Source organism: Impatiens glandulifera, chromosome 6 (genome assembly GCF_907164915.1).
Source record: "Impatiens glandulifera chromosome 6, dImpGla2.1, whole genome shotgun sequence".
Taxonomy (NCBI): Eukaryota; Viridiplantae; Streptophyta; class Magnoliopsida; order Ericales; family Balsaminaceae; genus Impatiens; species Impatiens glandulifera.
Genome location: NC_061867.1, coordinates 1801361 through 1825102, shown reverse-complemented (window position 1 = coordinate 1825102; position 23742 = coordinate 1801361). Strand labels below are relative to the sequence as shown.

At 30.4% G+C, this 23742-nt stretch overlaps 5 protein-coding genes and 1 non-coding gene across 11 annotated transcripts; 4 read left to right on the top strand and 2 right to left on the bottom strand.

Moving 5' to 3' along the window:
* The first annotated feature begins 2404 nt into the window (after positions 1–2404).
* On the top strand, positions 2405–4699 carry LOC124942777 (uncharacterized protein At5g41620-like). Its single transcript, XM_047483333.1, has 3 exons — positions 2405–3086; positions 3160–3291; positions 3540–4699. Exons 1-3 carry the CDS (start codon positions 2691–2693, stop codon positions 4644–4646), a joined length of 1635 nt encoding a protein of 544 aa, XP_047339289.1. The 5' UTR covers positions 2405–2690; the 3' UTR covers positions 4647–4699.
* A 1625-nt stretch (positions 4700–6324) lies between these two features.
* LOC124942779 (V-type proton ATPase subunit E-like) lies at positions 6325–7742 on the top strand. The gene is made up of 6 exons (XM_047483335.1): positions 6325–6553; positions 6639–6739; positions 6852–7008; positions 7084–7277; positions 7356–7455; positions 7545–7742. The coding sequence occupies exons 1-6, from the start codon at positions 6452–6454 to the stop codon at positions 7581–7583; spliced, it is 693 nt and encodes a 230-aa protein (XP_047339291.1). The 5' UTR covers positions 6325–6451; the 3' UTR covers positions 7584–7742.
* Positions 7743–7881: 139 nt separating this feature from the next.
* LOC124941393 (ADP-ribosylation factor-like) lies at positions 7882–10519 on the bottom strand. 2 transcript variants are annotated; one of them, XM_047481705.1, is made up of 7 exons: positions 10365–10519; positions 9032–9186; positions 8845–8915; positions 8650–8769; positions 8434–8552; positions 8270–8351; positions 7882–8178 (listed from the first exon to the last, which is right to left on the bottom strand). In XM_047481705.1, exons 1-7 carry the CDS (start codon positions 10397–10399, stop codon positions 8176–8178), a joined length of 585 nt encoding a protein of 194 aa, XP_047337661.1. In that variant the 5' UTR covers positions 10400–10519; the 3' UTR covers positions 7882–8175. The 2 variants fall into 2 exon arrangements, with proteins under 2 accessions (XP_047337661.1, XP_047337662.1); XM_047481706.1 differs by having other exon boundaries at positions 7882–8175.
* A 1653-nt stretch (positions 10520–12172) lies between these two features.
* Positions 12173–16644, top strand: LOC124941392 (hydroxyproline O-galactosyltransferase HPGT1). Its single transcript, XM_047481704.1, has 10 exons — positions 12173–12500; positions 12629–12692; positions 13856–13905; positions 14028–14221; positions 14810–14870; positions 14948–15020; positions 15181–15304; positions 16078–16165; positions 16257–16460; positions 16528–16644. The coding sequence occupies exons 1-9, from the start codon at positions 12388–12390 to the stop codon at positions 16309–16311; spliced, it is 822 nt and encodes a 273-aa protein (XP_047337660.1). The 5' UTR covers positions 12173–12387; the 3' UTR covers positions 16312–16460; positions 16528–16644.
* Positions 16645–18451: 1807 nt separating this feature from the next.
* LOC124941937 (G-box-binding factor 2-like) lies at positions 18452–21852 on the top strand. 5 transcript variants are annotated; one of them, XM_047482324.1, is made up of 8 exons: positions 18452–18521; positions 18984–19067; positions 19275–19319; positions 19414–19527; positions 20162–20245; positions 20327–20466; positions 20544–20601; positions 21147–21852. In XM_047482324.1, exons 2-8 carry the CDS (start codon positions 19002–19004, stop codon positions 21630–21632), a joined length of 993 nt encoding a protein of 330 aa, XP_047338280.1. In that variant the 5' UTR covers positions 18452–18521; positions 18984–19001; the 3' UTR covers positions 21633–21852. The 5 variants fall into 5 exon arrangements, with proteins under 5 accessions (XP_047338280.1, XP_047338283.1, XP_047338281.1 ...); XM_047482327.1 differs by having other exon boundaries at positions 20324–20466; positions 20547–20601; positions 21156–21852; XM_047482325.1 differs by having other exon boundaries at positions 20324–20466; positions 20547–20601.
* A 65-nt stretch (positions 21853–21917) lies between these two features.
* Positions 21918–21989, bottom strand: TRNAM-CAU. The gene has a single exon. It is a non-coding gene; the product is annotated as a tRNA-Met (tRNA).
* Between the last annotated feature and the right edge of the window lie 1753 nt (positions 21990–23742).

Here is a 23742-nt window from a genome sequence, read left to right as displayed (position 1 = left end):
TCTTGGTCAAATTAATCTTAAATGTAGCAAAGGAAAGAAAAACACAACATTTTAAGTTATTTCACCTTTGACAAAATTTTCATCAAATCTAATAGCTCGAGGATGCGATTACAGTGTTGGAGATTAGGGTTAAAGACCATACATATAAAAAGGAAATCTGCACAAAAATAAAAGGAAACTCTAGAATAACTAATTGTTCAGAAATAAGCGATTTGTGTTGAAACGGTGCCATGAGTATGAGTGTCATATTAGTTTTCCTTAATTCAAAAAAATAAACTCAATTAAGCCACAACAAACAGGATCTTAAAGTTTATTAATAGGGTCAAACTCCAAAATTGGTTCTTTAAAGCCCAACAGGTAAACCTTTGACGCTTTGACATTATTGGGTTTAGATAACAGGCCATTGGGCTGGTCTGTTGTTGAACCATTTTCCTTTTTAAAAACTTAAACTATTTCTTTGAAAACATTATATTTTTTTTTAAATATATCTTATTTTATGTACATTTAGCATGGTTTTAAAATACGATTTTAGTAGGCCTAATCTTCATAGATATCACAACAAATTCAAAATTATTATTAGTTCCCAAAATTTACAAATTTCAGCATCTATTCGTTAGAAAATTGAATATCCAAGAGTTTTAAACAAGAAAAACAAAAAATAGCAAGTGAAGTTAGTTGTTTAATTACATTTTCGCTTAATTTGTGCATTGTAATTATAATATTATTTTTGTTTGAATCTCCACCCTTGTGATTTTTTTATTTTAAAAGTTTATCTTATCACTTATTTTAGTGAGCTATACATTTGTCTTGAGAAATCATTTATCATAGCTATTCCTTGTTTTAGTGAGCTATACAAAAAAAAAAAATCTTATAAAACAACAAATGGGTAATTGTTAGAACCATCAAGAACAAGTTATTCTTTGAAATTTTGAATTAATTACATTTGAGTGTGATTTAATCCAAATTGTAAAACAAAATAATAGGCAACTATCATAGCTATTCCTTCTTTCTTATTCCATCTCTAGCATAATTTATACCAAAATTTGGTTTATGAAATTGAGTTATTTTTTAAGTAATCTGTTTATTTATTTATTTTTATTTTGTAAAATCAAACTATCCAATATTAAGTTCTCTAGGTTAATTGTTCAAAATATCCTTATTTTAAATGTTCCACTATTCTTTAATTGAGTATTTTTTTTAAAAACTATTTTGTTTATTTAATTGGTTGAATTAATTTTTACTAGTATTTAAATTTTATAAAAATAAAATAAAATATTTTAATTATATAAAGTATATATTTTGAATATAAGAAAAGTTAAAATTAATCCATTAAAAATTAAGAATTTACTTAAAATATTTTACAATTATATATTTATAATTGAGATTTAATTAAAATAATAAAAATTTATTTTAAAATAATATTAATTATATATATATTTAACTATAAAGTTAATTAAAAAATATTTTTTTAAAGAGTACATACAATATCGTAATGATAAAATAATATAAAAACACGAGTGTTTGTCTTGTCACAAATACACCCGAATCATAACAAGATTAACCATTTATGAATAATAATAAAATATAAAGCGAAAATGTTCGATACTAACGAAAAAACATAATATAAAATTTAACATTAACGAGCTCAAAAATTCTTAAGAAAATCAATGAACTCAAAACCACCTCCACCGATTTTTCAGAAAAAATCTCTATTATTATTGTAATAATAATAATAATAATAATAGCGCTGTAAACTAAATGTATTTGTCGAACGCAATCACTAAAAGTCTTGCGATTCTTTACTAGACTACCAAAAAGCAATAAAAAAAAAAAAAATTATCGATACAATCTAATCAATCTTGCAACTTTTATCTAAAAATATCACGACAATCAATTACTACATGCATTACTCATTCAATTCAATATCAATCATTTCCAAAATAGTTCCAATACTTGACATTCATAACAAATATCAAGCATGTATTGTTTTTGGGTTTTTTAAAAAATTTATTCAAAATCAATTTTTTAATCAATCACTTCTCAACAATCATATCATTAATTTCATCGATTAAAATACTAAAATACTCTTAATTTTAAATTATTAATTTTTATTTTATTCATATATATCAATATCTTTTAAATATTTTTACAAAAAATCACCATCACCTCCTCAAAATCATTTTCAATCATTACTTTTTTCCTTTTCTAGATTTTTTCAAAAACCCCAATTTAATCAAGGTCCAAGTAACAAATTATAAGATTTTTTTTATTTGTACTAATAATTATTTACCAAATCAAACAAAGCCCAACAATGAATTTGATTTATTATGCATGTAAATCACCTAATGCCAAAATTGTAACCTTGACATCTGTCATCATCACCAACCAGCTTCATACACACTCTCTCTCTAGTCGGTCCTCTTTCCAATTTACAGTGTTGTTCTTTCTGGACATCGTTCGATTCCCTACCATAGCTGCAGGACCAGCTCACAAACCATGGAATTCAATTCGCTCTTACGTTTCTCTTCTCCAAAACAACGACCCTTCTCTAAACCTCATCATCACCACTGTTTTATCTTGAGAAGAGAAAGAGAGAGAGAGAAATAAAGGTGGGTTTCTCTGTTTTCCACTTTTTCTAAGCCCTTTTCAAACACAGAGAGAGAAAAAAGGTTCTTGTGGGCTACTTGGGTATGGAAAAAGGTGAAGAAAAAGGAGAAATTTTAGGATTAAAGTTAAGGAGGAGGAATGAAGGATTCTTAGTTGCTAAAAGAGGGGGACAAAGAACTCCAATTTTACCCTATTGGAGATTCCAAGAAACCGCCGCCGCCGTCGCCGTCGCCGCCGACGGTACTGTTTCTTGTGGCGCCACTCACAATTTCATTCTCCCAGTTCATCATCATCCTTCTATTTCCGCTAGAAAACTAGCTGCATCTCTTTGGGAACTCAATCAATATCGATTCCCTCTTTCTAACATGAACAACTCCGCCGCCGCCGCCGATAACGGCCATCTTCCAAGACTCCGCCGTCTACACAACCACCGCCGCCGTCAGGATAAACCCTTATCATCCCCTTCTTCCCCCGATCTTGTAAGTTGTTCTTGTCTGTGGGTTTTACTTTAGATCTTTGTTTTTTCTATTTTTTATGTTCATTTTGATGCAGGGAAGTGCAAGTACTTTGAAGAGACATATAGCTGCTTCTTTGATACAACATCATCGATCTGTTGAAAGGAGTAATCGTGCAATTGCTATTCAACCTGTTTCTCCTGCTAGTTTTTGTAGTAGTTCAATGGAGGTAATTGAAATGGCTGAATTTGATTTGTAGTTTGTTTTATCATGTCATGTTTTTGTGTTTTTGATTCATTTGCTATAATGGAGGTCATTGAAATGGATGATTAGATTTGTAATTTGTTTATCTTCCCATGTTTTTGTGTTTTTGATTCATTTGTTATAATGGAGGTAATTGAAATGGTTGAATCAGATTTGTAATTTGTTTATCATTCACTGTTTTTGTGTTTTTGATTCATTTGCTATATGTTCTAGGTTACGCCTTATAATCCAGCTGCAACTCCTAGTAGTTCTTTGGATCTCAAAGTCGGTTATAGCTTGAAAACATCAACAGAACTTTTGAAAGTATTGAATCGAATTTGGAGTTTGGAAGAACAGCATGCAGCTAATATGTCTTTAGTGAAGACATTGAAGAAGGAGCTTGATCATGCTGTAACCAAGATCAAAGAATTGGTGAAAGAACAACAATTGGATAAGAACGAGATTGATGGATTGAGGAATCGGATTGAAGAAGACAAGTTAGCGAGGAAGGACAAGGAGCAGGATCGAGTTAATGTGAGGCAGGAATTGGAGGACGAAAGGAGATTAAGGAAACGGTCGGAGACTCTTCACAGGAAAATGAAAAGTTCGATTTTGAATGTTACTAAAGATATAGAAAACGAGAGGAGATCGAGAATTCTGTTGGAAGAACTATGCGACGAGTTTGCTTTGGGTATAAGGGATTACGACCAAGAGGTTCACTCTTTGAGACATAAATCTGATAAGAACCGTAATCGCGATCGCTCGATTCTTCACATATCAGAATCGTGGATAGATGAACGAATGCAGATGAAACTCGGAGAGCAACAACAACGACAGTTAACTGTTGAAAAACTGAGGCCTGAAATCGAGACCTTTCTTCAATCTAGGAAAGATCAAAAGGTGCAAAATCTGCGTAGATCATCTCTCGAATCGTTCCCTCTGAATGCTGCTATCAGTGCTCCTCAAGCTGCAATCGATGACGAATCCATTGGAAGTGATTCACATTGTTTTGAACTCAATCAGAAATTACCTATTAGAATTGTGAAGAATCCGGAAATCGAAGAAGGCGAGGGGTCAAAGTCAACTCACGTAATTGGGGATTTGATAAGAAGTCAACAGTTTACGCCAGAAACGACAAAACCTGATTGGAGGATGCGGGCCAGTCCAGTCAGAGAGTGGAAACCGACACTTCCATCTCGAGATAATGAGATATCGGTGTCGAGTTCGAAATTGCCTCCGGAATTGAAAGAGAACACCTTGAAAGCAAAGCTCATGGAGGCGAGATCGAGGGGCAGGCAGATGTCGAGGATTAAAGGTTCGAAATCAAAAGTTCAGTTGTAAGTGCATTTTGTTTGTATTTTCTAGTTGTCTTGTTTATTCAAATTATAGTTTTTGAACAGAACCGAAATTTAAGGTTTTTTGGTGGTTGTTGTTGTTATAACTTATAAGCCGACAATGGGAAGTCACCTAGAATTTCCTTTAATGATTCTATTTAATTATGTGTGTTTGGTTTGTTAAAAAAACAAAAAGGCAAAGGTATGGTGGTGCCTTTAATGATTACTTTGTTAAATCATGGGATGGATATATCTTTTGCAATTAATAATGATTCTAGGTTCTAATACTTTTTTTTCAATTTTTTTTTTGGCTTTTTTTTTTTTAATTAATTAATTAGGTTTGAATTTGTTTAGATTTCAGCCTCATTTACACGTTTTAACTATAATTTATTTTTGGTTAACTCTAATTTCAAACGTTTTTAATAGGAAAATTTTTTATAACATGAATTTGAAATATAAGTTTGAATTAAAAACTTTAATAAATATATATATCTAAATATAATATTTGATGTATATGTTTTGAAAATTATATTATTTTTTAAAATATTATCTTATTTAAATTTAGATAATATGTTTGAGATAATAAATATTTTAAAAATATATATATTGACAAGTTTTATCAAAATTTGAATTCAAATTCAAACCAAAATAATAATAATTTCAAATAGACTAAGTCTTATTAAGTAAACTTGTTAAGTATTATTATTAAAATAATAATAAATTAACATTTATAATAAATCAAAATAAGCTTAACTTAATAAAAAAGAGAAATATTATTTTATATTAGATCAAATTAATTAAAACTCTATTATTCAATAATTTAATAAACAATCAACTCTACAAATTTAGTGTAAAATTATTATTTTTCTCTTCTATTCTAAATATTATTAAAAAAAAACTTATCATTATTTATGTCTTTGAACTATTTAATTTTATTATGTTTAGAATTCTTTTATATGGAGTTAATGGTCATGAATAGGCCCCATTTTACCGGAAGAGATATTTTTACTATCAATTCTCATCAGGTTCGGTATTGGAGAATTTTCACAACACCAATTTATCAGGTTAAAAAAAAATATTTAACAATATTATATAAACGAATTTTTTAATATTATATATATTATAATATATATAAAAATTTATATATTAAAATGAAATAAATTTAAAATTATTTTACATATAAAAAATAAATAAATATATTAATGATATTACATATTTAATTGTGTTTATTATTATTCGGAACAGGAACATAACATATTCCTCGACCGAGAAAAATTTGTCCTTAACATTGAAATTGAAAACTACTGACAAAATTATAATTGTCATTAGGAATGAAAATGGGACGGAGAATGTGTTTACCATCCCCGTCTCATTCTATTTCGGAGATTTTTTTTACTACCATTCCCGTCCCGCCCGTTCAGTATCGAGAAACCACGTGTTACACAGTTATACCATATTATCTAAAATAAAAAATAATTATTTAATAAAATTGTATAAACGGATATTTAATTCATTTTGTTTTCTAAATATCAATTTTATTTGTATTTAATTTAATTTTTTATTATTATAACACTATTTTAAACTTTATTAATATAATGCAATTTGAATAGTAATTATTTGAAAAGGAACAAAAAGTTAAAAACCAGCTAATAAACAATTCAGCAAGATTTTCAAAATCTCATAACTCCGGCAACTTCGCGAGAGCATATGAATACGCCATTATCTACTCTTTAAGATCCAACAAGATTTGATTCTTGAGACTCCTTCCTTCTCTTTCTAGATCTACATTGTTCTTCATCGAACGAATCGACAATGAACGACGCAGATGTCACCAGGCAGATCCATCAGATGGTCAGATTCATCCGCCAAGAAGCGGAAGAGAAATCCAACGAGATCCATCTTTCCGCCGAAGAGGTAAATTTCCTAATCAATTACCGGATCAACTAAGATTTTTGAAAAGTTTAATCATCGGAAGTGAAATGAAACGGTTAATTTGTAGGAATTCAACATTGAGAAGTTACAATTGGTAGAATCTGAGAAGAAGAAGATCAGACAAGAGTATGAACGCAAAGAGAAACAAGTTGAAATCCGCAAGAAAATGTATGTAAATGAGAATATGATTTGATCTTATCGAATACTATAGAGATTATGAATTTTGTTCTTTATACTTGATAGTTAATTGAGAGATTGAAGATGAATCTATTTATTTCAGAGAATACTCGATGCAGCTTAATGCTTCGAGAATTAAGGTTCTGCAGGCGCAGGATGATGTTGTTAACTATATGAAAGATGCAGCAGCAAAGGAACTTTTGTTCGTGAGCCAAGATCATCATACATATAGGAAGCTTCTGAAAGAACTTATTGTTCAGGTATCGAAATTGATCATTTTATCTTCATTCAACATTGGAATGTTATGTGATGTAACAATTTGTATAATTGCGTAGAGTTTAGTGAGGCTAAAGGAGCCTGCAGTGTTATTGCGATGTCGTAAGGAGGATTTGCATAATTTGGATCATGTTTTGGACTCGTCGATAGAAGAATATGCAGAGAAAGTTGATGTGGATCCGAGTGAGATCATTGTTGACAATGTTCATCTTCCTCCTGCTCCTTCCCATGTTAATGTTCATGCTCTTTCTTGGTAATACATTGTCTCTTTTGTGGTTATATATGAATAAACTTAAACTTAGAACTCAAACCCAAACTCAATTCTTTTCAGCTCGGGTGGTGTTGTGTTGGCTTCTCGAGATGGGAAAATTGTGTTTGAGAACACCCTTGATGCGAGATTGGATGTTGTATTTCGCAGGAAACTTCCTGAGGTACATTGTTATTATTATTGTAATGAACCGATTTTGAATGGATTAATCGAATAGATGAACTTGAACATCTAATTGTTTTGCTATTGTAGATTCGTAAGTGGCTATTTGGTGAAATTGTTGTTGCATGATGGTTCGTGGTTCAGCCAGAAGATGGAAATGCAGAAAGTCTAATAAGGTGGGTTTTTATGTACTTTTTCTATTTGATTTTGATGATAAAATAAGGGTAATTTGATTTAAATTATGTCACTGATTATTGAATTGATAATGGATGTGGAAAGTTACATAAACTTGATATATATTAAACAGATTGAATATTTGAATAAACTTTATTTGACCATAATATGTTGATTTTTTTTATATCAAAATCTTATATTCGATAAATTAGATGTTTACAGTTTGGATTGAATCGGTTGGTACAAAAAATACTTAGTAAATAGTTATGAATGAGTAGTAACTATGGTACAAATGTTTTGAATGCTGAAATAAACAAGTAATGTTTTACATAAATAAATGTTGTTAGACTACTAAGAAACATAGGTAATTTTTAGCAAAACATAATGAAAAAAGAACATAGACAATTAATCAAGCAAAAACAACATTAGAGAGTACTCTTAACAATAAACGGAAATCAAATTCAAACTTACGACATCTCCATGTGGACAGCAACAGTTCAAGAACCCGAGTTTATTTCGTGACATGATCCACTTGTTAGACCGATTACTACTGCCACAAAGTAGAAACAAAGAACAATTAGACAAAAGTAAATGTGTTTAGAAACAAACAAAACGTCATCAATGAGTTAATAGAATCTTACCTTGGATGCAATGTTATTCGAAAGCCAGTCCAACCCTTCGTATAGTCCTTCTCCCGATGTAGCACAAGCGCTCTGGATATACCTGCAAGAGTTTGTTTCACTTCAATTTTTAGCATTCTCGCCATTTTTTTAGTTTTATGTTTTTTGATGCAATTGAACCTTACCAATGACGTTGGCGAAGAGAGTGAAGGCCAAGTTTGTCGGTAATCTCAGCAGCATTCATGGCATTTGGAAGATCTTGCTTATTCGCAAATACAAGCAGCACAGCATCCCTCAGCTCGTCCTGTCCATACATCAAGTATGATCATAGCAAAAGAATGAGGTGTTTGGATACAAGTTTGAATGAGAAAACATTTATGGATCTAATTACACGACCATACCTCATTCAGCATCCTATGAAGTTCATCCCTTGCTTCAATTACACGATCTCGGTCATTACTATCCACAACGAAAATAAGTCCTTGAGTATTTTGGAAGTAATGTCTCCATAAGGGTCGGATCTGAAAGATAAAACACCAACCAAATAAGCTTCCATAAGGCAGAACTAGATTTTTGTGACAATTGTTTTTTCATACCTTGTCTTGACCACCAACATCCCAAACTGTAAAGCTAATGTTTTTGTATTCAACTGTCTCAACATTGAATCCTGGTTAAAACATACAAAACAAATACAAGATAAACATTAGAAGTATTTACATACATCAACATGTAGAGTAAATTCTCGAGTTTTATTAGAATCTGCAAACATTAAGAAGTAAATACCGATTGTAGGAATGGTTGTCACGATTTCTCCCAGCTTGAGCTTGTACAAAATGGTGGTCTTACCAGCCGCATCGAGACCCACCATTAGTATTCTCATCTCCTTCTTGGCAAAAAGCCGACTGAAAAGTTTGGTGAAGGATAACCCCATTTTTGTGCTGTTTGAAAACACACAAGCCATAATTCATTCACTTTAATAACAGTACGAGACCACACAATCATGAACCCCAATTAAACGTGAGAATCGAATATGAGATCTTTGGTTTCTTTCTATGAATAGTTTAATAACAAAGAGTTCAATACTATCCTTTGAATAATTCTTCTTCATCTTCTCTGAAACTTTACAATCTTTCGTTAACAAACAATAGAACCTTGGCCATTTTCTAAGCAAATGTAAAGCTAGCATAATGAGTTTCATTTGTCAAACTCATATCTGTCGAGAGACTTGATCATGCATAACAGGATCTAAATACATGTGAATAACAAAAGTTCAATGGAGATGCTAAATCATGAGCAGCATTTCAGAATAAGGACAGTAAAAGTCATAATAATCCGATATCAACCATCTTAAAAGGAGGGAAGAAATCTTGTGGATTATGCGTTCTCAAACACAGCGAAATGTGCAATTGGTTCAAGATATACAAAATATGAATGATTCTGCTGGAAAGTTACATAAACGGATACAAGTTTTCATGCATAAGAGGATCTAATTACATACGAATAACAACAAGTTCAATCAATGTAGATGTTAAATCATGAACGAGATCCATAATCTCAACGAGCATTTCAGAAGTCTCACGGATAATACGTTATCCAACACCACGGAGACAATTGGCTCAAGACATACAAAATATGAATGATTCTGCTGGAAAGTTACATAAACTGAGACACGTTTTCATGCATAACAGGATCTAATTACATACTGATAACAACAAGTTTTTCAATCAATGGAGATGATGAATCATGAACGAGATCCGTAATCTCAACAACGAGCATTTCAGAAATATCTTCTGGAAAGTTACATAAACGTAGACACGTTTTCATGCATAACAGGATCTAATTAGATACGAAAAACAACAAGTTCAATCAATAGAGATGCTGAATCATGAACGAGATCCGTAATCTCAACGAGCATTTCAGAAATCTAACGGATAATGCGTTATCCAACACCACGGAACGTGCAATCGGCTCAATACATAGAAAAATAAGAATGATTCTACTGGAAATGATGATGATGATGAACGAGATGAAATTGTTTGATATAGCAGGCATGTATGAATGATTGATGGATTGATTAGAGATGAATTAGAAGGAGAGATTGAAAAAGTAGACTTACAAGAAATTGCTTTTTCGGATGGAAACAGATCTCATGGAAAACTGAACGTGAGAGAAACCACATGCCAATTCTCTTGAACACAGTTGTTTGTTTGTTTGAAGAAGAAGAAGAAGATGAAGATGGACCTTCAAATCTCTCTCTCTCTTTCTCTCAAAGCTCTCCTTTCTCAACCGTCAGTTCCATTGCTTGCCCGCCTTAAAATAACTTTCATTTTTCTTAATATATTTTTATTAATTTCTCTCTCATTTATATATTTTGATGACTTTTTTTTATAAAATAAATAAATTAGAAAGAAAAAAAATTAATCAGAATGACAAAAAAAAAAAATTAGGTTTTTGCTTTCTAGTTAGTAAACATTTAGATATAACATGTGTAATAAATGAGATAATATGATCCTACAATTTTTTTAATTAAGAAAAAGTAACATTAACACACCACACACACCTCACTGTAATTCTTATTTCCATTCAAAAATGTTTTCGGTGAAAATCGAAAAATTTAATACAATCCCGTGTATAAGTTTATATTATTAATGTGATTCTTTTATAATTTTATTAAGAAATATATATTGTAAACTAATAATGCAATCATCTCTTCTAGCCTAGCATAAAAAAAAATATATAAACAAATTTGGATATACTCAGTCTTTCTAGGTTCTAAGTTTGAGTTACGGAAATTAGTTGCACTAACAAAAAATGAAACATAATATTATAAAAATATATATATATATAATGCAAAATAAAACAATATAACCAAATTATTGTTTGAAGAGGGATAATAAAGAGATGAAAATTGGGAATGCATCACAAAATGTGAGTGAAAAGAGAAAAAAAATTTCTGGATTAATTTTGTGTCAGGTTTTCTTCTTGTAAATTCTCTCTATCATTCTCTATCATTTTCTCATATTTTATACACTTTCTCTCTTAACAATATTTTTTATTTTAAAGTTGGAAATTGATTTTTTTTCTTGACACATTCTATAATTTTTTTAACATATATGGCTAATTCGTTTTTTTACCATTTAGATTAGAGTAGATATTGTGTTTTGTTCGATGCTATATTGCTATATATTGTTTATTAATATCGAATTTTTTATCCTGAATTTTTATAATATGAATAATTTTTTTAGCCTAACGATGAGAGGTTTATTGCTCATACACTTTAATTGTCTTTTGGTCATTTCTTAGGATTATGTTCATTATTTTCTTAAAAGTAAATGAGATAAAATTATGGAATTTTAATTTTTTTTTTATTGGAGTCCTTGAAACTAAATTGTTAGTTAGAGACACCCTTCCATGAATCTCTTATTATATATATCAATTATTTATGCATAGAAGGGCTAACCCTACCCTCCAACCATTCATCAAAGATAATTTTTATTAAAACTCAAAATATTCTTTATAAACTTTTCTGGTACCATTTGATTATTTATTTTGATTTTTTATAATTCTTAACTCGATATTATAAATTTTTAAAATTATTCTAAAGAGATTAGAAGTAAAAATTCATGTCTAGATACCACCGCATAAATTCATATCGTCGTTGTCATGAGTTTGTGTCAACACCCTAAACCATTTTAAAAAAAAATTGTTGTTGAATTTATTTAGTTTATTTGATTTGATTTATGTTTATTTTTTTAATTTGATTTTGTATATAACTATAATAATTATTTATTTTTAAAAATAATTGTAAGAAAAGAAAAAAAAAACAGAGTGATAAAGACAGGCACTTAACTAAGCTCTAATAATGGCCTGATACGTTACTTATTGGGTCCGGCCCAGTTGAATGTTTTAAGAAATCTGAAATCTGTTGTTACTCTAACAACTAACAATAACAATCCTGATGAAATTTCTTTTGTATTTTTGATCTCAAACAGTCAGTTAATCTCAGATCTGTAAACTCGCCGTTGATTCCCGTCGCCGATTACCGATCTCCGATCGCCGGTAGCAATCATCTCAAACTTCTCCGCTCTCTTAATCGTATATACATCATCTTCTGTAGGATCGATCATACAGTACTCAACATGCATAGCCGGCCATCAAGTAACCGTCTCACTGGTCCTTTTTTCCGATCTCAAATTTCATTGCTCGTTTTCTCTATGTTTGCCGCCATGGCTTCTTTATACGTCGCTGGCAGGTCAAGCTCTCAACGTATACATTTGCTTTGTTTGTTCGATCCTTCAATTTTGATCTGTTTCAATGGACGGATGAAGAAATTCTATATTTCCTTTGTAATTTGATGTTTATTTGTGTTGTAATTCACAGGTTATGGTTTGATTCGCAGAACAGGGTTTATATGATTAAAGAACTCGATAGGCGAACTGGTCAGGTACTGTTTATGAAATTTGTGTAATCGTCATTTGCTTTAATTAACTTGTTTTGAATTTAACTTCATACGTGCAGTTGCTATTGAGTTCATTTTCATATATTATAGTAGAGAAATATGAATTTTGTGGTAGATTATCTTATCTTGTCATTTATGCTCCATTTTCTTTCCTTGTTAACATTATACCTTCATTTAGGTCAGTTATGCTGTTTTTAGTTTGATTTGAACTTAGTTTCGTATCCTTTTGGAGAAGGTCATTGTTTCATTAATATCGAAAAAGGGAAACGCAAGGAGCTTTCAACATTACATGACAATGATAAGAAATATAGAAAGTTATATCCCTATTATGGAAAATGTCATCGGTTATTTTGGGGTCTTTTTATATTTAAAGTAGTTTCTAACCATTACAGAGAAATAGTCCCATCCTCTTTTCCGAAGCTCTTTCGTTCAAATGTTCTTTTGTTGTGCTCCTTCCACATTGTCCACCAAGGAGAATTGTTTTCCACTTGGTGCTTATGAGCATAACGAAAAAAGAATGTAATATTAATGAAAAGAGTAACAAAATCCAACAAAAAGAAAGAATAAAAAAAGAAATAGGAATTTGTGGTTTTTGAGATATTAATGTGGGGTTCATCTTCTTTTGTCATGTATGCTGTTTCAAGAGCTGATAATAAACATCTTACAAACATGTATAGTTCCAGTTAAGCACTTAATTTTTTTTATACAAAATGACTTCCCATTTAGCCCCATGGTGTTGGTCTAGAGTTATTGAACTCTAATGGATCTGGATCCAGATCTAGATGAGAAACCATAATTAAATTTAATTGAGAACACCTCTTTTTGTCAAGTATCCAAATGTGATCAAGTTTGAAAATAGAACTTAGTTAGACTCATATTCAGAAATTTATTGGCGGTTTCTCATATGGATCTAGATTCTAGACCCATAAAGTGTTTCCAAATGGGTGCATATCTAGTCAAGAAAAATGTAAGATTGGCAAACCAAATTCCCGTTCCTTGGTTTATGATAACACAATTATGTAACATGTGGCTCTGTTATATATGCAATTTGGACAATTATCCTTTCTTTTTATTTTGCACAAGACTTAGAGTACCATTGATGTATATTGGAAAAGAACCATTAACGAATTTTCACCCTCTTTTTCCAGGGGAAATCTGCCATATCAATCGATGATACTCTAAAAATTATAGCATGCAGGTGTGTTGGTTTTTTATGCTTCTGTATCCACTTTGAGCTTCTAATTGCATATTTATGTTTTTTTTGGCATTTCATTTATAAGATGGATTTGGGGGACTAGTGATGGTCACATTGTTTTCCAGAGAACAACTGAAAAAGCTGACAGCACTTCAGGGGGATCTGAGTAAAGCAGGACAGGAAGGTTTTGTTTCTAAACAGTTATCAGAAAACAGTGGGACTCAAGACAAGAAAAGACCTCTCGCCCTTATAGGAGTTATTTCTAGTTTTGGTCGCCAGAAGAACAGAGATGCAATTCGCAAGGCTTGGATGCATTCTGGTAATACATTATTCATGTAACTGACTTGAATTTTATAGTTGAATTAAATGACTATTGTGGCATAGGGCGATAATTGGGAAAAGGAAAATACAGAAATAAGGACAAATACATAATTATGTACTGCAATATTTTTATTGAAGGAATTTAACTTGGGGAGAGGGAATATATAGAAGAGAATAATGGAGTCCTATTGACAAGCTTCCATGTGGATATTGAAATTAAAGTCATCACTCATCAGGAAATATAACTTGATTATACATAGATAATAGTAAATAGAAACAGCACTTGTATGAACTCCTATTAAAACCGAGAATAGAGGTCTTCCATCCACCCTAAAATGAATAGATAGCTAGATTTGCATAATTCTGTTTAATTATGTAAATGACTCACAACCTAATGTTTTGTGTGGAAATATATCATAGTTATAGAAACGTGATCAGTCTGGATGTATTTTACCTGTATATTTACTAAAACAACTTATATCTATTATATGTTTCTTGGCTATCTTTTCTTTTAGATAAAGTATGATAATATAGTATGTACAAATATAAGTTACATTATTATTAATGTTGAGACTGATATTTGCAGGTGCAGCATTAAAGAATCAGGATGAAAAAGGAATCATTGTACGATTCGTTATAGGAAGGAGGTCCTTAATTTAATCAGCTTAAATTGGATTGTATGATTGTTTTATTTATGTAGGTTAATTTTATTTTATTTATTCAGTGTAAATAAAGGCGACACTAATGACAGCGACATTGACAATGAGAGCAGGCAGACAAACGACTTCATGATCCTTGTAAGTTATTTTTTTAGTTTTCGTTATTATTATCAGTAACTGTTATCCTATTGTAAGGTCCTACATAGAAACAATGAACAACTTTCTGTCATTGCCCAAATCTGTTTATAAACTCTGATACAGGTTGTGTAATTAACACCTACCTTTTTCATCTTACCAGAATGATCACATAGAGAATCCACAGGAGGAACCAAAGAAGATGAAACTGTTCTTTGCTCAAGCAGTGGAGCACTGGGATGCTGAGTTCTTTGTTAAGGTTAACGATGATGTTTATGTAAATATTGGTATGTCTTCCATGATTAACTAAATATTGTGTGTTTCTGAGTTATGTCTATTAGAGGTTGTTTGATGTATAAGTAGATTATTTTAGTTAAATTACTAAAATTCTTTTGTATTTAAAATTTTATTAAAAAAAATGGGTTCTTTGATTAAATTCATATAAATAATCCTTCATCAAACCAGGCCTTAGAGTTTTTTTGTACTGTCAAATTGCTGATTTTCTTTTCTTAATTTATTTTCTCATATGAACAAGTAAACTCACTAAGGTCATGGAAAGGGATTCTGGTTGTGATGTAATGCAGCTGCAGTCAACTTGAATAATTAGGTTTTTTTTAGTTTATTTTTTTCTTGAAAACATGATTTATTCCTTGGACAAAGCTAGCATTACCCTTAGAGTCATGACCCCAGATCAATCCGGGCAATTTTAGTGGGAATTTAATCGGAGACATTTGCTCTCTTAGGGATGAATTTTTTCACTTTAGCTTGGTTGGTTATAATTAGGGTTTGGTTATCAACATTTTCTATTGTTACTACTTTTGCTTTAAGTTGGTGATTTTATTTGAATTGGCTATGGACAAGATTTTTAATAAATATTGGTCATAGTTTCATGAAATTTTCGTCTTAATCTACTAATATAGGAACCATTGTTTCTTTGCCAGTTGCCAGACATGTAAGAAAACAAAATTATTACAGAAAAATGAACCTTACCTGGTTACTTTTATCTATTAAGTAAATTCAATGGATTAAATATTCATCATGGTTATCTTTTGGCCTACAGATGCTCTAGGCGCTACACTTGCTGCACATTTGGATAAGCCTCGAGCTTACATAGGTTGTATGAAATCGGGCGAAGTTTTTTCTGAGCCGTGAGTCTCTCTATATCAAAGAAATGTTTAGTTTATTTGCTATTTCTATGAACATGGAATCCTCACATTTATTATTAATGTAAATTTTCAGGACCGACAAGTGGTTTGAACCAGAATGGTGGAAATTTGGGGACAAAAAAACGTAACTGCTCCTTTTTCTGATTTCTTAAGTTTTTTTCTTTTTTATTCTCACAAATTGATACCATCTTTTTTCTTTTCTCAGTTACTTTAGACATGCTTCGGGTGAGATGTATGCTGTAACACGAGCTCTGGCCCAGTTTATTTCAATAAACAGGTAATTTAGTTGTAGCACAGGCTATCACATAAACAAGTAAGTGACATGTGTAGTCATAAACAAACAGATTACAGTTGCGGACATATGCCCATGATGATGTCAGCGTAGGATCCTGGTTCATCGGACTTGATGTAAACCATGTAGATGAGTCAAAGTATTGTTGCTCCTCATGGTCCCCAGGTACACTTTCTGTCTCTCCCATGTAGATGATCACGTTTGAGAATTCAAAATGTATTGATTGTGGGGGGATTTTTGCGTTTCAGGAGCAGTTTGTGCAGCTGTGTAGTTTTGTCACGGAAGAGAAACAAAAACAGAGCTGGGATTTTTTGCAGCATATATTTGTATACATTAAAATACAAACTGACATTATTGGATTTGTCATTGTCACAAGTTGAGGCAGGCTCGGGTTGGTCTGGTTTGATCAATAAAGGGTCAAAGTATCAGTTTGGGTTAGTTCTCAGGTCGGTCGATCGATCTAGTGTATACTTCATGTCCATATTTGACGCGGTTTTCATACTATATAAAATGAAGAGCTCCAATTCTTTCCTTCTTAATGTTGACTAGGTTTGTCAGCAGCATTCCCATTTCAATTAGCTAGCTTATTTGGATACTGGATTTAATGTTTGAATTGCTAAAAGATCCTTTTTTTTATTCTGTAAGTTTGAATTATATATATATAACCCTGGTTATCAAAATTTTGCTTACAAGTTTCAATAATAATTTGTTGAAAAAATTAGAACTCAAATCTAGTTTGAACTTTTTTTTTTTTTTTTTTTTTTTTGACTATCCACTTAAATCTTAAATCAGTTAGAAGTCTGTATTACTTGATCTGGTGTTAGTGAATTATCTGTTGAAAAATAAAGCCCAAGGTCTCTTAAATAAATACTTGATGTTATTTATTATAAATTCAGATTTTGAAATAATAATAATTTATTATTAATAATTTAATTATATTTTAAAAAAAGTGGGACAACGAATTAAGTATGTAACTCGTAAACACACCTACTCATTTAACTAAATGCAGAATTTGGCGTCATTTAACTAAGTGCATAATTTGACGTCTGACGGGTTCGAACTCAAGACTTTGTCAGTGCTCGAACTCAAGAGTTTATGACGAGAATAACCACATTTGGGTGCTCGAACTCAAGAGTTTATGACGAGAATAACCACATTTGGTTACAGCTAGACTAGAAGAGAAAATTTAATTATATTTAATAATTCATTTAGAAAATGGTAAAAAAAAAATTAATTATATTTATTATGAACATAATTTTTCCCTAATTTATTATAATTTTATTTTTAAGAATGTTTTTGAATTAAATTTGTTTATTCAACGAATAAATGATTATACTGATAAAACAATCAATCGGTTGAAATTAAATGTTCAAGGCATGATTATCTTAATTCTCATAAATTATTATTACTTTTTTTAATATAGAGTTAACAATAATTAAAATATAAATATATTTTATTTAATATATATTTATAATAATTTATATTATTTTTAAATAACCACCTAACTGATTGAAAAAGAAAACTAATATTTTTAAATTTATTTATAATATTTTACCAAGTCATCCCTCACAACTAGGTTCATGAGCTGGCTAGCCACAGCCAAACCACTACTCAAACTCTGCCACGTATACATCCATTATGGACACCTCAATTAAATATATAAAATTTATACCTACCTAAAAATAATTAATTAATATTACTTATCTAAATTTAAAACTTTCTATTTATTTTTTATTAATAATGAAATAATATATGTAGAAAAATAATTTTAGATCTACATGTAAAAAGATACATCCTTCTCTGTCAACAACCACGACCACGCGTCGCCTGACGTGGCTCTCTCTTCGTCTCCGGCGAGAATCTTCGTCTCCGGTGAGAATAACCGTTCCCTGTGATTCATCGTCAGATTGATTATTGATTTGATTTTGTGTTTTCCATTTTCAACAAGTGATTTGACTTATCTATTGTCTGTTCTAGGGTTTTATATTCTTATACGCATTTGCGTTGAAGGAATCTAGATAGAGATATAGGATCTCAAGGTCAAAGGTATGATTATCTCCGTTTTAGTTGATTGGATTCATTCGATTGTGCTTGATTTGTTGATCTATATTGATTTGAATGAATGAATTAACCTGTTTATTGAATTGATAATTAGTAACATGATTACATTATTGATCTGTATTCGATTGTTGTATTGTTTCTGCGTTTTTAAATCAGCTTGAAAGGCCTTATTTGCTTCATTTGTTGATCTATATTGATTTGAATGAATTAAACTATTGTATAGATAACGATAATGAGGGATAATTAGTAACATGATTGTATTATTGATGTATTAATGAATGAGTTCAATCTCCTTGTGATGTGGAAGACATGTGGCGCTGTATCATCTTGTAATCGTGATGAAACTGTTTTGGAGATGCTTGAGTGGTCTGCGTATTGCATAGACCACTTGTTAATTCGTTGATTTTGGAAGAGAATGTGTTCATGTGAGGTTGCTTTTTATTTTAGGTGGATAGAGAGGTAACTATGGGAAGTGACGAAGAAATTGGATCTCCGAATAAATCTGATAAACCATCTTCATCTACAACACAGGTTAGATTCTCCTGTCAGTCTATATATGTTAATGTATGCACAATCAAATGAAAACAATGTCCATTTTAGATTAGGTTGGTTTGTTTGTATGTTGGTTGGTTGGTATTTCTAGAATGAAAGTAAAATGTTTCATCTTGGTGGTGGATTCTAACTAAGTTCTATCTAGCATATTATAACCTAATCATAATAATCCATTTGATTTGGCAGGAACAATCGAATAGCCCTCTTAATCCTGAATGGGCAAATGTTCAGGTTTTTCGCCTTTCATAATTTAAGCTTGGAATATCAAAAGTTTGTTTTAGTTTTTTTTGTACTTAACTGTCTGTTTTTATTTTTTGGTTTACAGGCATATTATGGGCCTGGAATCCCGATGCAGCCACCGCCACCACCTTATATGAACTGTGCAGTCATGCCTGGTCATAGTCCTTATCATCCTCATATGTGGGCTCCACCACCACAGGTAAGATCATGACCTTTTTTTTTCCGAGAAAATTAAATTTCCTTTGTTAAAATTAGCAAAGAAAAAACAGGTTTTTGTAACACATGAAAATGAAACAACTTCGAATAGTTACATTTCATAAAGAATTATGTTTAGCAGTTTTCTTCTTTAAATCAACTAGCCAATCATCAGTCATGTCGAAGTAATTCATTTTAGAACGTGTAAGCTACTTTTCTCTATATTTCACTTTCATCAATAGCACATTCTTAAACACATTGCCATATAATAGGCCTTTTTGGTATCAGATTTTTGTCACACTGACAAAATTCCCAAAAAATCCATTTGGTTAAAACTTAAAATGTGTTATAAAAAATGAATCATGCAGCACAATCTAAAACTTTTACAAATTTCCACACATTTTACACTAAAAAAAGTTCATTTACACTTATCATACCAAATTCAAACAAAATCACTTTCACTTTTTACTTTGGTAATTTTCAATGATTGTGACAAAATAGTTACAGACAATGAAACAATAACATCTTTTCATACTTCATTATTTCTATTATTGCTACCAAAGATTCTTGCATGATACATGGATCTTGTCTTTGTCCTAGTCTGTAAATATCTATTTGAGCCATTTGTGTAATTGAAGGCAATGATGGCACATTATGGAATGCCTTATTCAAGTATGTACTCTCCTCATGGAATTGTTTATGCCCATCCTGCAGTTCCTCTTGTAAGTTTTTTTCCAAACAAAAGATGCATTAATTCCCTCCTGTAAAGTTGATTGAGTATGCGAGTTTAATTAATTAAGCAGGTAGCAGTTGATGGACAACAACAACAACAGACGAATAATAATAAACCATCTGATTGTGGCGATAAAACCCCCCAGACAATAAAGAAGAGAAGAGCTTCAAATGACAAAGTTGAGTTTGACGGTCAAGGTTCTGCTCACAGGTCTGTTTGTTGTTATTATTATTATCACGATTTCCCAATGTTTGTTATTATTGAATTGAATTCGCTTAATTATTCAGTAGAAGAGAACATGGTATTGATGATGCTTCCAGTAATGACAGTGATAATAACACACCTGTAAGTCTCACCTGTTTTAAATAATCTGATTTGCTGTAAAGAAAAACCTTAGCTGATCAAAATGTGAATTATTTGGGTTAAAATTACTCAAATATGATTTGTGTTTCTGATTTTAAATTGTCATACAAAATAAGGTAAGGATATTTTAGGCCTTGTCCGGACTGGGTTATTTGTGTTTAACCTAAAAAAGGCACAATCATTCAAATCATGATCCGTAAAGCCCTCTATTTTTTTATATATATATATATATATTTATACTCCATTCCTCTTACCCAAATAACATCAATTTCAATAGGAGCTTATTTGGATTTTTTTTCAAAATAATCCATTACCCAAATAATTCACATTTTCATCAAATAAGATTGTGATTTCATAATATAGATTTTTTTTCCAAATAACCCCAGATCAAACAAGCCAAGTTTGAACAAGGCCTTAGTATTCAACTTGATGATGATTTGAATGATGTGATTGATTATGGAACAAGAACATCATAAAATATTTCGTTCAGTTTGTTGATTGCGAAATTGGTTAATTTATTTATTCAATACACACAGGCGACCAGTTCTTTTCCGGAAGAAGAAGAAGTTGGTAATAATAATAATAATAACAATGCAAGAGTAGTAGATGGGAGTCAGTTTTTGGTGGAGTCTCGACAGAGTAAAAGAGAGAAGAGGAAACAAGCAAACAGGGAATCGGCTAGAAGGTCAAGGCTAAGAAAGCAGTCGGAAACAGAGGAACTAATGGAGACATATGAATCCCTCAAAATGGAAAACATTTCTCTCAAATCCGAAATGAATCAACTAATAGACCAATCCGACAAACTCAGGCTCGAAAATCAAGTCTTATCTCTCAGAGAGGAACAACTCAACAATAACAACAACAACAAAAACCGTCAGGCAGCTGAAGAAGAAACCGAGGAGACAAGAAATACCAGTTTATTATTATTAACACAATCTGACCAAGGAACTGCAGAATCAAAGAAGCTCAATTTTAAGCGAAAGAAGACAAAGTCGGTTGTCGTAGTTGGATAGAAAGGAAGATTATCGTTTTAGTCTACAACATTTGCTCTTTTTACTATAAAAATTGTATCAAACTAATTGATTTATAACTGTTATTTCGAATTGTTGGTTGGTCCAGTTCAGAATTAGGAATATCAAGAGCTAAGACTTGGTGTTTTTTCGATTTGGGTTCTTATGAATTATCTCTTAAATTTTGTATATTTTATCAAAATCTAAGAATTAAAGTTTGTTACTATGAATTAATGCATATTTGTCATTTTATTTAAAGTGAAAAATAAAAATTAGAAAAAATAAAATTATCAGAGCCAGGTTTCGATCCTGGGACCTGTGGGTTATGGGCCCACCACGCTTCCGCTGCGCCACTCTGATTGTTGTTAATATAATTCAATAAATGAATCTTGTTCCGTTAAAAATAATCATTCAATTTATTAATCAAATTTATAAATTATTATTTTATTGTATCATTATATCAAAATACTAAAGTTTATAAATTATTGTTTTTATTGTATCATTATATATTTATATTTGGAGGTCTTTTATAAAAAAAAATATTTCACATTCTTAAAATCATTATTTTCCTAAATAATTATATTAGAGGTCTTGTATCATAATTAAGTCTAATTCGGTTTAAATTATTATCTATTACATTACTCAATTTTTTTAATAAAAAATATTAAAATAATTTTTATTTTAAATTATTATTTTTATTTTATCATTATACATTAATTTTTTTATATAAAATAAAAATCTTCCCAAAATCTCACCATCATTATTTTTTTAAAAAACACCCATCCAAACAACCTCCCTCAACTTTGTCTTTCTCATTTATTAGTCCCACTAAGATTGAGTGACTTATTACAGAATCATAAATGTGATGGGCCCATTTTCTATTTCATGATTATAAATGTGTCATTTAAAACTATACAATTTAATTGTAGTAGCTAGTATTCAATGCCATATGATGGGTGTATATATATAATGGGCTCATCATCATCATAAAGTTGATTGTAAATTTGTAATAATATCAAAGCATCAATATGATTACCCCTAAATCACAATCATTATAATTTGATGTAATTAATTTTAACCTTCATTAGTGTCTTTCATTTTTTTTTTCATATTTACCCTTCTTTGTCTTCTTATGAGAAAAGTTATTAAATATCTAAATTTCCATCTACATTAATAATGGGATGAGAAACATTCTTTTTAATCCATGTCATTATAAATATTAAACGTGTTTCATTATTTTATAAAATGTATTGAGTTTATGTTAATTTGGGAATATTAAAAAATAAATTTCTTTTTAAAATTAAGTCTTTTTTACCACATATTAGTGTCATTTATGTGGATTATTTCCTTCATTCAAATTTAAATAGTTACTTGTAATCTTTTTAAAATACGTAAAATATAATATAAATAAGAATCGTTTAATCATAACGATAAAAACAATACAAAAACACGAGTGTTCACCTTATCACCAAACACACAAAAAAAAAACATAAAAAGATTAATCATTTAAGAAAAATAATAAACAAAAAATATTTATCAACGAACAAACATAATATAAAGTATAACATTAACGAACTCGAAAATCCTCAAGAAGATGATCGACCTTTTCACCGGAGTTTTAAAAAAAAAAATTCTTTTAAATCATAATAATAATAACATTGTAAAGTAAACACATTAACCAACCACGATCACAGAACGTCATATAGTTTCTTTCAAACCAAATAATCCACCATATAATAATCAGAATAGTAACCATCGACTCAATCTATTCGAGAGTTCGCAGTTTTTAATATAGTATGTTTATATTAACATAAAAATTATGTTTCATTTTCACAACACCCTATCACAAAAACGAAACAAAATCTATTTTTAAAATTGTTATAGATAAAATAATCGCTCTTTATCAGGGTTAATTCAGACTTGGAATCATCGTATTTCAAATCCCACAATTTGAGATTCGTTAAAGTTATAAAAAACTATATTTTTTCGTAGTTAACTTATTATCTACCCGACAAATAATTTTTTTTATAAATAAATTATATAAATTAAACAATCTTTAGAAAATAAAATATTTGATAGTGAGTCAATTCATTCCGAGTTACTCTATCCAGTT

Excerpts from the sequence above, each read along its gene's own strand:
- LOC124942777 (XM_047483333.1), top strand. The coding sequence starts at position 2,691 with ATGGAAAAAGGTGAAGAAAAAGGAGAAATTTTAGGATTAAAGTTAAGG. Across the intron at positions 3,087-3,159 it reads CCCCTTCTTCCCCCGATCTT|GGAAGTGCAAGTACTTTGAA; the intron begins GTAAGTTGTTCT and ends ATTTTGATGCAG. Across the intron at positions 3,292-3,539 it reads TTTGTAGTAGTTCAATGGAG|GTTACGCCTTATAATCCAGC; the intron begins GTAATTGAAATG and ends TATATGTTCTAG.
- LOC124942779 (XM_047483335.1), top strand. The coding sequence starts at position 6,452 with ATGAACGACGCAGATGTCACCAGGCAGATCCATCAGATGGTCAGATTC. Across the intron at positions 6,740-6,851 it reads GTTGAAATCCGCAAGAAAAT|AGAATACTCGATGCAGCTTA; the intron begins GTATGTAAATGA and ends TATTTATTTCAG. Across the intron at positions 7,009-7,083 it reads TGAAAGAACTTATTGTTCAG|AGTTTAGTGAGGCTAAAGGA; the intron begins GTATCGAAATTG and ends ATAATTGCGTAG.
- LOC124941393 (XM_047481705.1), bottom strand. The coding sequence starts at position 10,399 with ATGAGATCTGTTTCCATCCGAAAAAGCAATTTCTT. Across the intron at positions 9,187-10,364 it reads ATCCGAAAAAGCAATTTCTT|CACAAAAATGGGGTTATCCT; the intron begins GTAAGTCTACTT and ends GTTTTCAAACAG. Across the intron at positions 8,553-8,649 it reads TTCATAGGATGCTGAATGAG|GACGAGCTGAGGGATGCTGT; the intron begins GTATGGTCGTGT and ends ATGTATGGACAG.
- LOC124941392 (XM_047481704.1), top strand. The coding sequence starts at position 12,388 with ATGCATAGCCGGCCATCAAGTAACCGTCTCACTGGTCCTTTTTTCCGA. Across the intron at positions 14,871-14,947 it reads CGATTCGTTATAGGAAGGAG|TGTAAATAAAGGCGACACTA; the intron begins GTCCTTAATTTA and ends TTATTTATTCAG. Across the intron at positions 16,166-16,256 it reads GGCGAAGTTTTTTCTGAGCC|GACCGACAAGTGGTTTGAAC; the intron begins GTGAGTCTCTCT and ends GTAAATTTTCAG.
- LOC124941937 (XM_047482323.1), top strand. The coding sequence starts at position 19,002 with ATGGGAAGTGACGAAGAAATTGGATCTCCGAATAAATCTGATAAACCA. Across the intron at positions 19,068-19,274 it reads CATCTTCATCTACAACACAG|GAACAATCGAATAGCCCTCT; the intron begins GTTAGATTCTCC and ends TTGATTTGGCAG. Across the intron at positions 19,320-19,413 it reads CTGAATGGGCAAATGTTCAG|GCATATTATGGGCCTGGAAT; the intron begins GTTTTTCGCCTT and ends TTTGGTTTACAG.